Here is a 12640-nt window from a genome sequence, read left to right as displayed (position 1 = left end):
ATTCTTTCACTCATGAGAAGTATTCAAAGTAAAAATGTCAATATAATTTCACAATGCTGTTTTTCATACACATATTAATGGTCAATATAATTTAGATTAAAGGCTTCTAGAACTTGGTTTTGTACGATTCGGGTGAGATAATGATTTAGTGAGTCACTTGCTTCGTTCTTGAATAAATCAGTCATTTTGAACGAACTGGAGGTTGAACGATTCACTTCACTCAGTAAAAAATTGCAGCCACCTACTGGCCGTTGTAGTTTCACATTTAAGGTAAGCCTAACATTTTCTTTCATAAACTTTGCTGTATAAATGAAATGTGTCGCACATTTGAACTAGTTCCCACTTGGAAAATGTTCTAGTGTACTTTAGTATTTACTACAGTAAACTTTCCTAAAATTCCTAGTGTTTTTGAGTATTACCATAGCAAATATTAAAATATACTACAGTAGTTGCTACACTTGATCCAATTACAATAGTAAATAGTACAAAATATTACAGTTTATAGTAAATACAAAATGTTTAATTTAGATTTTTGTATTTAAGAAATTTGGTTTATTTTGTACATTTCAATTCTGAACATGGCACAGCATCGCAATACTTCTTTTTTTTGTGATGCGCTTTAGCTGGTATTATATCGTAAGATATGTTTATGGTACCGTGACAACCCTACACTGGATAAAATAAATAAAATTTTGATTTATAATATTGTCAATTACCAAAGAGTGAAAAGGAAAATAGTTTTTTTCTATTACACATCCGCTTTTTGCTTTAGTATCAGCACAAGTGCAGGGAAGATTACAATATAAGCATCAAATCACATACAATGTTCAGACTGAAAACAGTTCAGAAGTGCTTGACAAAAGACGAAATTATTAAAATATTGTGCCGTTTTTATTTTGTGTAAAAATCACACAGCTGCTAGTTCATTCTGCAGAGACACATCCATGCAGTTAAACATTTATGATCTCACAGCCATTATATAAGCAATTAAATAGAATATTTGCTGTTAGTCAGCAATTAATGCAAATTTACATATGAGATCAAAAGGTGTGTATCATACAATGTACAACATACCCCTGATACAGTAAATCAGCCTGAACAGTAGGGAGAGAAAGCTCACCTTAAATGTAACATGGGGGGGAGACGTTACTGTGAAAACCTGCACACCAGGAAGTAAGGCTCGATGGAAGCGTAAAAGAAAACAGACATCGGTCAACACAAATGAACAGACGAGAGACACGGTGTAAGTCTACGTAACGACACAAACGTCACACTAGTTCAGACGTTACAGATACAAATCAAGTGGTTCATTGTTAAGAGCTGTTTTATACAAAATAAGATCATGACCGACATGCAAAAAATAGCGATGAGAAAAAAACGAAAGGGGGAAAGTGCAGCTTCAGGTCTCACGTTTTGGTACTGATGATGTCAAGGGGTGTATGACTCAGGACCGATGTCCCGTGTGAGGTACAGCCAGCGTGAGGGAAAACAAAACACAGCTGGGGTCATCCTGGGGTCGAAGGCTGTACCAGGGTGAACAAGTCTCTTTGTTGTAGCACGGATTGTGTTAAGAGAATACAGCAGTCTTTGATTCCACACAATTGAACTGTTGTCTCTCACAAACACAGATTCGCCGCCCACTAATATGGCAAGGACGTCTTTTTTCTCAGAATTTTAAAGGAACAGTTGACCTAATGATGAGACCTGTTATTATTTATTCACCTTTACGTCATTCCAAACCACACGAGGGTGACTAAATAATGACATGATTTTCATTTTCAGGTGCACTGTCTCTTTAACAAATGCGTACTTCTGAATCAGAGCGTGAACTGCCAAAAATCAATTCTCTCGGCCAGCGCACGGCCTCGCGTGATTGTCTGAGCACACGTAGGTGCTTCTAACATGGAAGAACATGACAAGCTGCCTCGATTTCCAGGATTCACTCCATGGAGAACAAGAGGGAAAGAGGCTCCTTCACTTTAACCAGATTACAGCCTTCTGCTGCCCAAGAGATCAAGCCATTGCCTCACAGTTTCTGGGAACATAAGCTTTCTGTTACGGGTTATTACATGAACGATCACTCAGACATTCTGTTTCATCAAAGTGCCATAACGGATAATGTTTCCAGCCCCTGGACCTCTGCACTATTTCTTGGGCTACTGTCTATGTGAGAAAGATCAGTTTGAAGGAAGCAGCGATTTTCACACGGAGGAGTGGAGGCAGCGGTGAAATGGACATCTTGCCAGAGGATCCAACTGACCATTTAAAAACAGGGGGTAATCACTCTTTACACAAACGCACATTCATTTTCAACATTCACACACCCCGGTTACAAATGCGAAAAGGGTCTAAGCTGTTCCAGTTGCACTTCAAGAGATATTCTTTCTTCTAGTAGGTCCTAAGAAGAGGAAATTTGAGAAAAGACCATTTTGTCAGACATTTGTGCAGAATGCGTTATAAAAAAAAAGAAGAATTGTGAAAGACTCAATGTACCTTCAATTGCTGTTGTAATTCACTGTTAAGTCTGGCTAAAACCGTATTTGTTTCTTTGTTTCTTCTAATGGAAGCCTGGATGGCCTTCTTATCTTTACCGATAGACCTGTTTGTAAACAAAACATTAAAAGAACAACTTAGGATAAGACAAAAATGCATATCGAGGAAATCTTACAATGAAAGGGCTGTTACAATTAAGGAGTCTGACATTTCTCCTTCAAAAATGCAGTTATTAAGCACTGGTGCCCTGAGGTGACTGTCTGACGTACCTTGGAATCGAGGGCTGGGTTGCTAGAACAGTGGCTATGACGTTAGACTTTTGCGGAAGGTCCTCTGTATCTGGTCTCAGCTCATCTTCTGATTTCAGTCTTCGACGGACGGGTTTAGGGGGCGGGGCCAATGGAGTGGATACTTTGGCCTGTGGAGAATGTGTGGTTAGTGATAAACTGGCGCAGACTCGAAAAGACAGGTTGGTACAGACTGACTTACAGAGTTGACAGTAGCTGCAGTTCTTTCTTCTGGATGAACTTCATTCTTCACCGTTCTCATCATCTCGGCACCTTCTGCACATCTTTCCGCCTGTACACAAACAAAATAGAGATTATCTTTCACTATACAAGTCCAAGCCTATTTCCCATTTTAACCAGAATTCAGTTACCTGTCCACTGTCTGATTTTTCTCCGTCATCTGCAGGCGGGTCCACAGCAAAAGCCTGGAACTGGCTGAAGTCAGCAAAGTTGGGCTGTTCTGGCATCAGCTGGGGTGATGTGCTGGTATGTGCTGGAAGAGCGTCTCCCTCTACCGAACGATGGCCGTGTGGCATTGATGTCTACAACATGATCATTACACGATGCATAACTGACCTCAAAAATGATTTATAACAATAACTTAATTGTGCGTTCAGTAAAGATGTCTATGATGTACCTGTGTGGGTAGTGGTCTGGGAGGCACTGCTGGGGGAAAGGCCACTACGCCTGCCTGTTGAGAACCTGCTGGAAATAAAAAAAGTTGAATAAAAAACACCCACAAACTACCCTCATCAGCACATCTATCTGTGTATGTGCTCATATACCAGCGGGAACGGCAGCAAAGGTTCTATTCATGTCTAGAGAGGAGGACCGGGAGTGTGAAGCGTTGGGGCGAGGCGGAGGTGGGGGTGGTGCCACCACTTTCAGTCCCTCTGGAGATGCTCCAGACTGAGACCTGCAACAGATATTAATTCAAGTATTACACACGACAAATCTCATCTAAAGCAAACCACAAATTCGTTGCCGTTCAAAAGAAACAACCTTTGTCTGTTCACAGCACTAGATATGGGCTCTTGGTCAGATGAAAATGAATCTGAGCTGCTGTAGCCATCACCTGTAATAAACAAGTCATATTTCTACACCACCTCGCAGTCAATTTCAGGCTTTAAACTTGGTTTGAGAAAGGAATAGCGTAGATGAGCTTACCAACAGTGGCGCTAGGATACTTAATAGTTGCTGCTAGCTTCGTCTCATCAGGGAGTTCTGGTGGTTTAACCATTAATGGACTCGTTGGATGCGTGTGATCTGTAAAAGCACAAATGAATAATCCAACTATGTTGCTATGCAGATATCAGGAGGGTTTTAGTGCGTTTCTAGGGTGCTCTGACTGGTTGCTGTCTTTAAGCATAAAGAGCGCAGAAATTAGTTGCATGTTAAAATTTCAGGGATTTTGAAAAACTCAAGACTGAATAGGATTAATAGCTTTAGCAAATACCACTTAAATGGAAAATACACTGGATAGCAGAGACACAAGAGTAAACGCTTGATCATTGTTAAAACCTAACCAATTACATTTCTACCACAGAAAGGTGTTTTGTTGAATTTAGTCAGATACATTTTATACATTCAAAATCTTTTTATTTAAGATTATAAAAGGACACACCACTTCCGGTTCTCTTAAGCTCCATCTCTTGCATGTGGATCTTGCTAGGAGTCATTCGAATGGGAACCGGATGAACTATTGCTGTATCCTGCAAAGAAAACAAGCATATGAACTGCTTCTGTCATAAAGCTCAAATGACTTCTGTAACAGCAATAAAGATTTGCCAAAATTGTCAAAAAATAAAAGCAACCGTAAAACAGTTCATTCAAAAATTACATTTCTGCCATCATCTACTCACCTTCATCTCATTCCAAACCCATACTAATGTCATTCAATTTATGAGAAAAATGGACCAAAATTACATTTCTTACGTATTGAAAATCGTTTCTGCTGTTGCTCGTAAAACACTTTCATGTAATTAAATATGCGCATATTAAGATTTGCCATGCTGCAGCTTGTTACGACACACACATACCAATAAGGTTTGGCATCGCTGAAGCTGGTATGACATTTTTAATACAGATTGTTATTGAATTAATCTTGAATGATTATCAGTTATAAACAACCTAAAATTAATTTGTAATCTAATCCAAAACACACAAGTTGTAAGACACTTTTGAGTATGATTGCAGAACTTTCATTTTTGGATGAACTGTTTCTTTAAGAACTCTACACGCTATGATTTGTAACACACATATGTATCATATAACATGTGTTATCAAAACACTTCAACAACAACACAATGAAAGGACAGCCAGCAGAGTCATCACTTGGATTACATATGAAAGAAAAAGCATAAAAGTATTATCTCTAAGCTCAGCAAGCAGAAGAAAAACAAACCAATCACATGATGACATCATCGTGCCTGAGAAACATGCGCTCTCAGAGAGAATTTCAAGAGTACAGGGTTAATGAATATCATTAATTATGAAAGTGCACTGAGTGATTGACTTACAGGGTCAGCTGGTGCAATGTTAGAATCAAATTGGGTCAGAGTTTGTGAGCTTGAGGAGCGTTCGCTAAAAGTCTCCCACTGCTGGACAGACAGAGCAAAGACAAATCAGCACTCTGGAGCCCATCCACTCCTCACACAAGCAAACAGAAGCCATAATACAACAATTGTGTGCTCTACCCGTCCTCCAATTACCACTGAAAGGCGAACAAAGAGAGTTCTGGGAAGAGAAACCCCATGATTTGTCTTCATTGTACATTGTACAAAATTTTAAATGATTAAATTGAACACAAAAATGTTAACGGTTTGAAAAGTGAACATGCACTTTCAGTGCTGGAGTGTGAACTTAACAATAAGAAATGTGCGAAACCGTTTTAAAATGATTTTTGTAAATAAACTTGTTTTCTATCACACGCCACGTTAGGGAATCACGGGAACACGTTACGAGTGAAGAACTGTCGTTTACAAGCGATTTCAGTTTACAGGAAATAAGCCAAAATCCAGAGAAAGTTACAGGAACACGGTATGAATGAGGAACTTTGATGTTAAGCAATTCAGCATTGCTGTTGCAGTTTACTATAAGAAATGTGTGAAACTTAAATTATTTTGGCAAGCGAACTTCTGTTTTCTATCACAAGCTATGACGGGAAAACAATATGAGTGAAAAAACTATGGATTGCATGCAATTTTCATGCTGCAGTGGTAATTTACAATGTGCGAAAGTACTGAGAAATGGTTTTTGTAAATGAACTTCGTTTTACCATTATAAGCCATCGTGGCAACACGATACGAGTGATTTTGCAAGTTTAGTACAGTGGGAGATGTACTATATACTATAAGAAATGTGCAAAACTGTTGATTTCGGTAAATGTGTGAAGAGAAATCTTGTATGATAGGTAAACTTGCGTTTTCTAACACAATCGTTAACTGGAAAACCATGAATTTAGAAAAATGTATTAATACATTTTGAAATTAAATGTACTTCATTTACTTCCTGAATAAATGCCTTGTATACGCCGACGATTCAATCGAATCTCAGTTTTATTTCCCACTTAAAATCCTGTTTAACGCGTCAACAAAAAAGGAAATTAAATGTGTTGCATTTAAACATTGGCTTTCAGCGTAACATATTTTTAAAAAAATGTCCCTTAATATCGGTTTTTCTGACAAGATCACCACATTCCAGCCTTATATCAACATTTACGAGTGTTGAATGTGAGGAGACCTCTTCCTCCTACTCACACGTTTATTAGTTTGATTTTTCCCATAAAGAAAAAGAAGACAGAAGTGACTGGTAGTTTCAGTGATAGCGATTACACTCATACTGTAGGAGGAATTCTCCAAACCTCATTGTTCTGGTTCAGTTCAGGCCAGGTCTGGTTTAGAGAAGGCATGGACGGAGACTTGTTTGGAGTGTCCTCAACTGGGGAAGCAGAGAAGCCCACCTCTGGAGCCGGTTCTGGAACGCCTGAATCATAAACAGACAACAATGAACATCTTTGTACAGATCCTTAAAAGCGAATGAAGACATCCTGTAAAGACATTATTGAATTATTAGTGCAATTGGAATAAAAAACATATATGGCAAAATGGAAGAGACACTCCATCGTGTTGTAATTATATTTGAAGGTAATAGGCATAAGAATGAACCACAAACTATACAATAAATCATCTGTATTCGGTAGGCAAAGGCATCAATATCTCATTCAGGAAATAATTTATGCAGCACTCTGCAAAATATCTCGGCTGCAAATTGCCGAATCTGAAGCCGTGGCCGGCACAAGGCTTATCTGCGTACCTGCTGAGTCATCCAAGTCAATAAGCTTTGGCATTAGACTCTCGGGGAGCTTTTCAGGAAGGTCATAACCGTTTTTTCTCGCTACCACGAGATGAAATGCAGCGCAGAACTCATCCAGGGTCAGGGCGCCATCTTTATCAAAGTCTGATAGCTCCCTGCAAGGTGAAGCAGGTCATTCAATATTAATAAGATGCATATTTTAAAGACGCTAATAAAAACAAGATGGCCAAGATAACTTTCGATTCCAATGACCAAACAGGCTAAAACAAATTCAGATGTCAAAGATGATCAACATTGGGGTGTTTTATGGAAAGGGCTAACGTGCTGCGGGCTAGATGTGCGCAAGTCCTTGGTTAAACACATCTGTTTTTCAGAAAATGTACACGAAGGTCATCCAAAGTAAACAAAGAGCGACAACGTAAGCTGTGTAAACCTACTAACCAAATGTGAGACAGTTCCAGAATTGGCAGCTTCGACTTTGTGAAGAATTCCTTCGCAGCAGAGCCTGAGCAAAAACGGACATGAATATTGTTAGGGTGGTAGTGGCTTACAGTAGTAGTTACTGTAAAAAAACAAGAGCTCACTGACCAGGGATTAAACCGGTTAGATCAGCCTGGATGGTCTTAAACTGGTTTATGTAATACTGTCTTTGCTCATCTGTGATTTTCCAGGGGTCATCGTAACCGCTGCCCTGTCTTTGGTTTTCGTTTGTGGTTCGTACCGTTGTGCTCTCCGGCTGTTTGCGGTAGAGAAAAATATAAATTAGTCCACAAACAAATAGGTGAACTAGTACGCTAAGCATTTTTGAAAAATGTGACAAGAGAAAGTTCAGGTCTGATTTGCACAAACCTGTGAAGTTCCGACCAGTGCGTGTTATCATCATTATCATTAAAAAATGCAAATGAATATAAAAAAAACTAAAAAGCATTCTTGAAATCTCACTGTATGACGCGTCACAAATTTAAATTCAGAGGTAACTGAGGTTAAAACCATAAAATTCAAAAAGAAAAAACAACTTCCAGCAATTCAAGTTCCTTGTACAACTGGGAATTCAGATAACATTTTGGCTTTGGTAAATATTGAATAGTCTTTGCTTCTGTGCTGTGACATGTAGACAAAAGCAAACATCTGGCTTGTCACAGAGACCTTGGTAACAGCAGGACGGCGCTGACAGACTCTGACCAGCAGATGTATACACAGAGGCTCCGCTGCATTACCTGAGCTGAAGAGGGATGCATTGGAAGTGTGCTGGAGGGGGGCGTGTCTGTAAAGCTGACCCAACTTTCTTGGACAGGAGGGGGCGAGTGGGCAGACCACATCCCATCACCTGTTACTGGTGCTTAAGAGAGACAAAGTCGAAGAATTAAATAGAGCAAAATTTAGCAACCACTTTACAAATTTTGACCAGTGAATGACCAATCAGAATCAAGTAGAGAGAGATCCTTGTGTTACATATTGAGTACCTGGCTGTGCTTCTCTAAAAGGTGGCCAAACAACCCCTGGCACTGAAGCTTGTCTCTCCACGTTTCCACCGCTGGCCTGCCGTTTGTGCTTCCTCCAGGCGTGAGGCGAAGTGGGAGGAGACTGATGTGGTGACACTACAGGAGACGTGGTGTCCGGCTGGATAGAGAGATAAACTTCATTACTAACTCTACGGACCTCCAGCTAAACAGATGGCTACGGAACAACACAGAGAGACAGTTGAGCGAGTAAGCAATCATTGACCAGATAAACAAAGGCTTACAGTGTACTTATTAAAGAGACCACCATCAATCTGAAAACCAGCAATCGGAGGTTACGTTCCTCGCTGTATAGGACCACAAGGATCTCATCCTACAACTCTCTAGTTTTCAGCTCATATTATTTAACACTATGCCACCTCACTACCAAAATGTTATGTGATGAAAGCAGATAGGCTAACTAAAAATTGCTCAACTATTTTTAAGTGCTTGAGTTATCTGTGAGCCGCATGTATTAGGATGCTGAAACCATTCTAACAAGCAAGATGAATGCCGATAGAGTACCTGGGGATCAACAGTGGGCACACAGGGCTGGATCATCTCATGCGCTGATACTTTTTTGCCTTGAACTCGGGCTGGAGGTCTGGGGATGACACCGGAATACGGCCCCTGGTTCTCGGTGTCTGCGTACATGACCGCGTGCCTTGACTCCTGATCGTTCTTGCCCATCACAAAACGAGGAAGGGGCAGATCTCGGACTGTACAGAGAGCTCAACGTTAGACTTTCACATATAAAGAAAGTATAAATACACTCCCCGTCCAAAAAAAAGTCACACACTAATATTTTGTTGGACCGCCTTTAGCTTTGATTACGGCACGGGTTCGCCATGGCATCGTTTCGATAAGCTTCTGCAATGTCACAACATTGATTCCGGTCCAGAGCATTAATTTTTCACCAAGATCTTGTATTGATGATGGGAGAGTCAGACCGCTGCACAAAGTCTTCTCCAGCACATCCCAAAGATTCTCAATGGGGTTAAGGTGTGGACTCTGTGGTGGCCAATCCATGTGTGAAAATGACGTCTCATGCTCCCTGAACCACTCTTTCACAATTTCAGCCCGATGAATCCTGACATTGTCATCTTGGAATATGCCCGTGCCATCAGGGAAGAAAAAAATCATTAATGGAATAACCTGGTCATTCAGTATATTCAGGTAGTCAGCTGACCTCATTCTTTGGGCACATAACGTTGCTGAACCTAGACCTCCCAATGATTTTAAAATATATGTCATGACATTGGAACAAATGGATAACAAAAAAGCTCTGAAAACATGTAATAGTTTAAAAGCACTTAACTTTATTTAGAATCGTTTTTCTTTTTCTGTATTGTTTCTCTTTCTTTTCTTTCTTTATCTCTGGAAATGTGATGTAGTATTGTATCTGTGGCAATAAAAAAAAGAACCTAGACCTCCAATCCAATGGGAGGCTCTCACCTATTTGCTTAGTTAAATCCAGGTGGTGACTTTTTTTGGACGGGCAGAAAAACAAGGATACGATAGCTTCACATTAAAGTGACCGAGGAAAATATGTGGCATATAGTGAACGTATGTACAAACACTCTTAGTCTATAACATGGTTCAAAAGGTTTGCAGCTACCAACCGCTGTTCAGACTCTCCACACGCAGAGGCAGTCCGGACTGGGCCAGTGCGATGAGTTTCAGCGCAATGTAGAACTGACTCCGACCGAAATGACCGAGACGTGTGGCTCCACACAGTTCAGTGATCTAAAGGAACAGAAAGAGACCCTTCATTTAGATAACCGGATTGTACAAACAATAACATGTCCAGAGTTATTATATTCGGCATACAAGCTCTATGCATTTGAGACTACTGGCAGATGAACAAGAAATCCCAAGTGTCACACTTATTCTACAATTATAGAATGGTGGGTCGCCCAAAATAGGTTTCTAAATGGCTGTTGCCAATGTCAATATCTAAAGGGCAAGGTGGCTAATGGCCAATATGCCAACAGTACCGTCCAAAAATACTTCAAATGTTGCTTAGTCATGTCTGAACCAAAATACGAAACAGACACTAAAGCCACACCTGCATTTTTTGCATCAAATGATGCATTATAGGAACTAAACTCACTACTATTTTTCAGTTTCGTATGGGTTTCATTTTTAACAGTATATCTATTGTTTCATCTTTATTGCCACAAATATTATCTACAGCTCATGTGATCATTGTAGCTTTGTAATATACCTAACATGCAAATATGTCTAATTCCTGTAAACGTCACGTCACACACAGTCCTGCCTCACTCCATCACATCTGAATGACTAGTGTCCCAGGATAAATTCACATTGCATTTAACAACATGATGATAGTTGAACATCTTGAAAGCTAGAACAGAATGAATAAATACTAGTGAATTCTGATCAAACGACCATCACCAGCCATTAACATTGCTGTTGAAATGCTATACCCACAGTATGGACCTGATGGCAAAAGGAGAAAACAACAACAATACATCACTATATGTAAGAGGAAGAAGGCACAACTGACTGGCAAAACAGGAAACAACTCATAGAAATGCATCACCCTTTATCTGTTGAGGTCAACTCAAAGAGATTCCCTTATAAGTCAGCTTTAAAAGCTCTCTTGGCGTTTCCGAATGATCCATAGGAGCACTTGACATGTCTCTAATGATGAGCCCAAGCCATCATGCCCACTTAAGCATCATAATAATACAGACATGCTGACTAATACACACACATATCAATGATATTCATACACTACCTGATGGACCACCTCAGTCGAGAGCTGGGCCGACCTGAACAGGTCCAGAACTTTGCCGTTGGATGCCACTTTCTTGGCGTTATCCACATCACAGGACAGGAAGAGTTCAGAGTAATATTTCTGCTCGACATCGCTCAGCGTTAAACTCTCCATTGTGGATTCAAACCCGCAGCTGGCGTCTTTTCCTTATCGGGCCAGTGTCGTGCTTTTCAGCGTAAGTGCGGGACGAAAAACTACAAAAACATCAGTCAGGTCCTTCTGCGAAATGGACGGACTCGGAAGAGGGTGTTTTGGGCGGTTGTTGTTGCTTTTATGGACCGTTAGTCGCTGTCTTTGCTCTTGTCTTTTGGCCCTCGCAAAGTCAAGCAAACTACTAGAGTCTGAGACGTCGGGATACGACAGCAACAACGCCGCGACTCGGTTCCGCCGGTCCTCGAGCTCGTTAAGAGGCGGGTTTAGGTGTCAGTGCTGTGGTGAAGTTCGCGTATCCGCCGAATTTCGTTAGGAATAAAGTTTCGGGCTCTTCGGGCTGCTTCCCTCTGCAGACAGCGCCGCCATTCCTGGAACCCCGTGACGTCATGGCCTAGGCACGGAGGACCCGGATGGAGTGTGGCGTCATAGACGTGTCGTCATCAAATGGCTCAAAGCCATTCTATGTACAGTCTATGTATAAGTTGTAACACATTCATATATATACATGTTTATATAATATACATATATAAATCTTGACATAATATACATGTGTAATGTATACACCACATTAGAAACAAAATCATATGAACTAGTTTTAAAAAATCTGAAATAATAAAAATAAAACCATGTTACAACATTCTGGGTTAGTATTTTGGTGGGAGGGCTTTGTGTTGGTTATGCTGCCTTCGCGTGCTCTCGGAATTATCGGAAATATGAGTTTCCGAGGTAAACATGCACATGAACACCCTCTGATATTTTGATAGCCTACCCGAGTTCCCGAGATGGGCCATGGGTGGGCTTTACACAATCAACAGGCGGATGGGAGAAGGATTTCTGTGACGGATGGATATGATTTATTACTTTTCCCGCAGCAGCTTCATTGCCTTGTCTTGTCGTTAAATTAGTAGCCTACATATTTACTTGAATAACCGTTTGAAGCATACTGCATGTTTTATACACTGCGAAGATGTATAAAGCATGTATTTCACCAATATTCCAGAATAGTCAGCGAGCTGACTAGTAAAACTATACAGTATGTACGGTTGAAAACTATTATTACCATGTAATATTTTCCCAAGACACACGCAAGC

At 40.4% G+C, this 12640-nt stretch overlaps 1 protein-coding gene across 5 annotated transcripts; it reads right to left on the bottom strand.

Annotated features, from left to right (window-relative positions):
- Positions 1–122: 122 nt before the first annotated feature.
- On the bottom strand, positions 123–11960 carry reps1 (RALBP1 associated Eps domain containing 1). 5 transcript variants are annotated; one of them, XM_057352644.1, is made up of 20 exons: positions 11358–11960; positions 10216–10339; positions 9119–9312; positions 8558–8714; positions 8312–8433; positions 7683–7830; positions 7536–7599; positions 7095–7249; positions 6643–6764; positions 5300–5380; positions 4405–4492; positions 3948–4046; positions 3783–3855; positions 3566–3696; positions 3418–3485; positions 3152–3322; positions 2983–3072; positions 2763–2911; positions 2494–2599; positions 123–2398 (listed from the first exon to the last, which is right to left on the bottom strand). In XM_057352644.1, the coding sequence occupies exons 1-20, from the start codon at positions 11508–11510 to the stop codon at positions 2330–2332; spliced, it is 2364 nt and encodes a 787-aa protein (XP_057208627.1). In that variant the 5' UTR covers positions 11511–11960; the 3' UTR covers positions 123–2329. The 5 variants fall into 5 exon arrangements, with proteins under 5 accessions (XP_057208627.1, XP_057208628.1, XP_057208629.1 ...); XM_057352645.1 differs by having other exon boundaries at positions 3418–3482; XM_057352646.1 differs by having other exon boundaries at positions 5300–5377.
- Positions 11961–12640: the final 680 nt, after the last annotated feature.

The sequence above is a fragment of the Triplophysa rosa genome, linkage group LG15 (genome assembly GCF_024868665.1).
Source record: "Triplophysa rosa linkage group LG15, Trosa_1v2, whole genome shotgun sequence".
Taxonomy (NCBI): Eukaryota; Metazoa; Chordata; class Actinopteri; order Cypriniformes; family Nemacheilidae; genus Triplophysa; species Triplophysa rosa.
The sequence above is the reverse complement of the archived record's forward strand: the minus strand, read 5'-3'. Positions and strand labels throughout refer to the sequence as shown.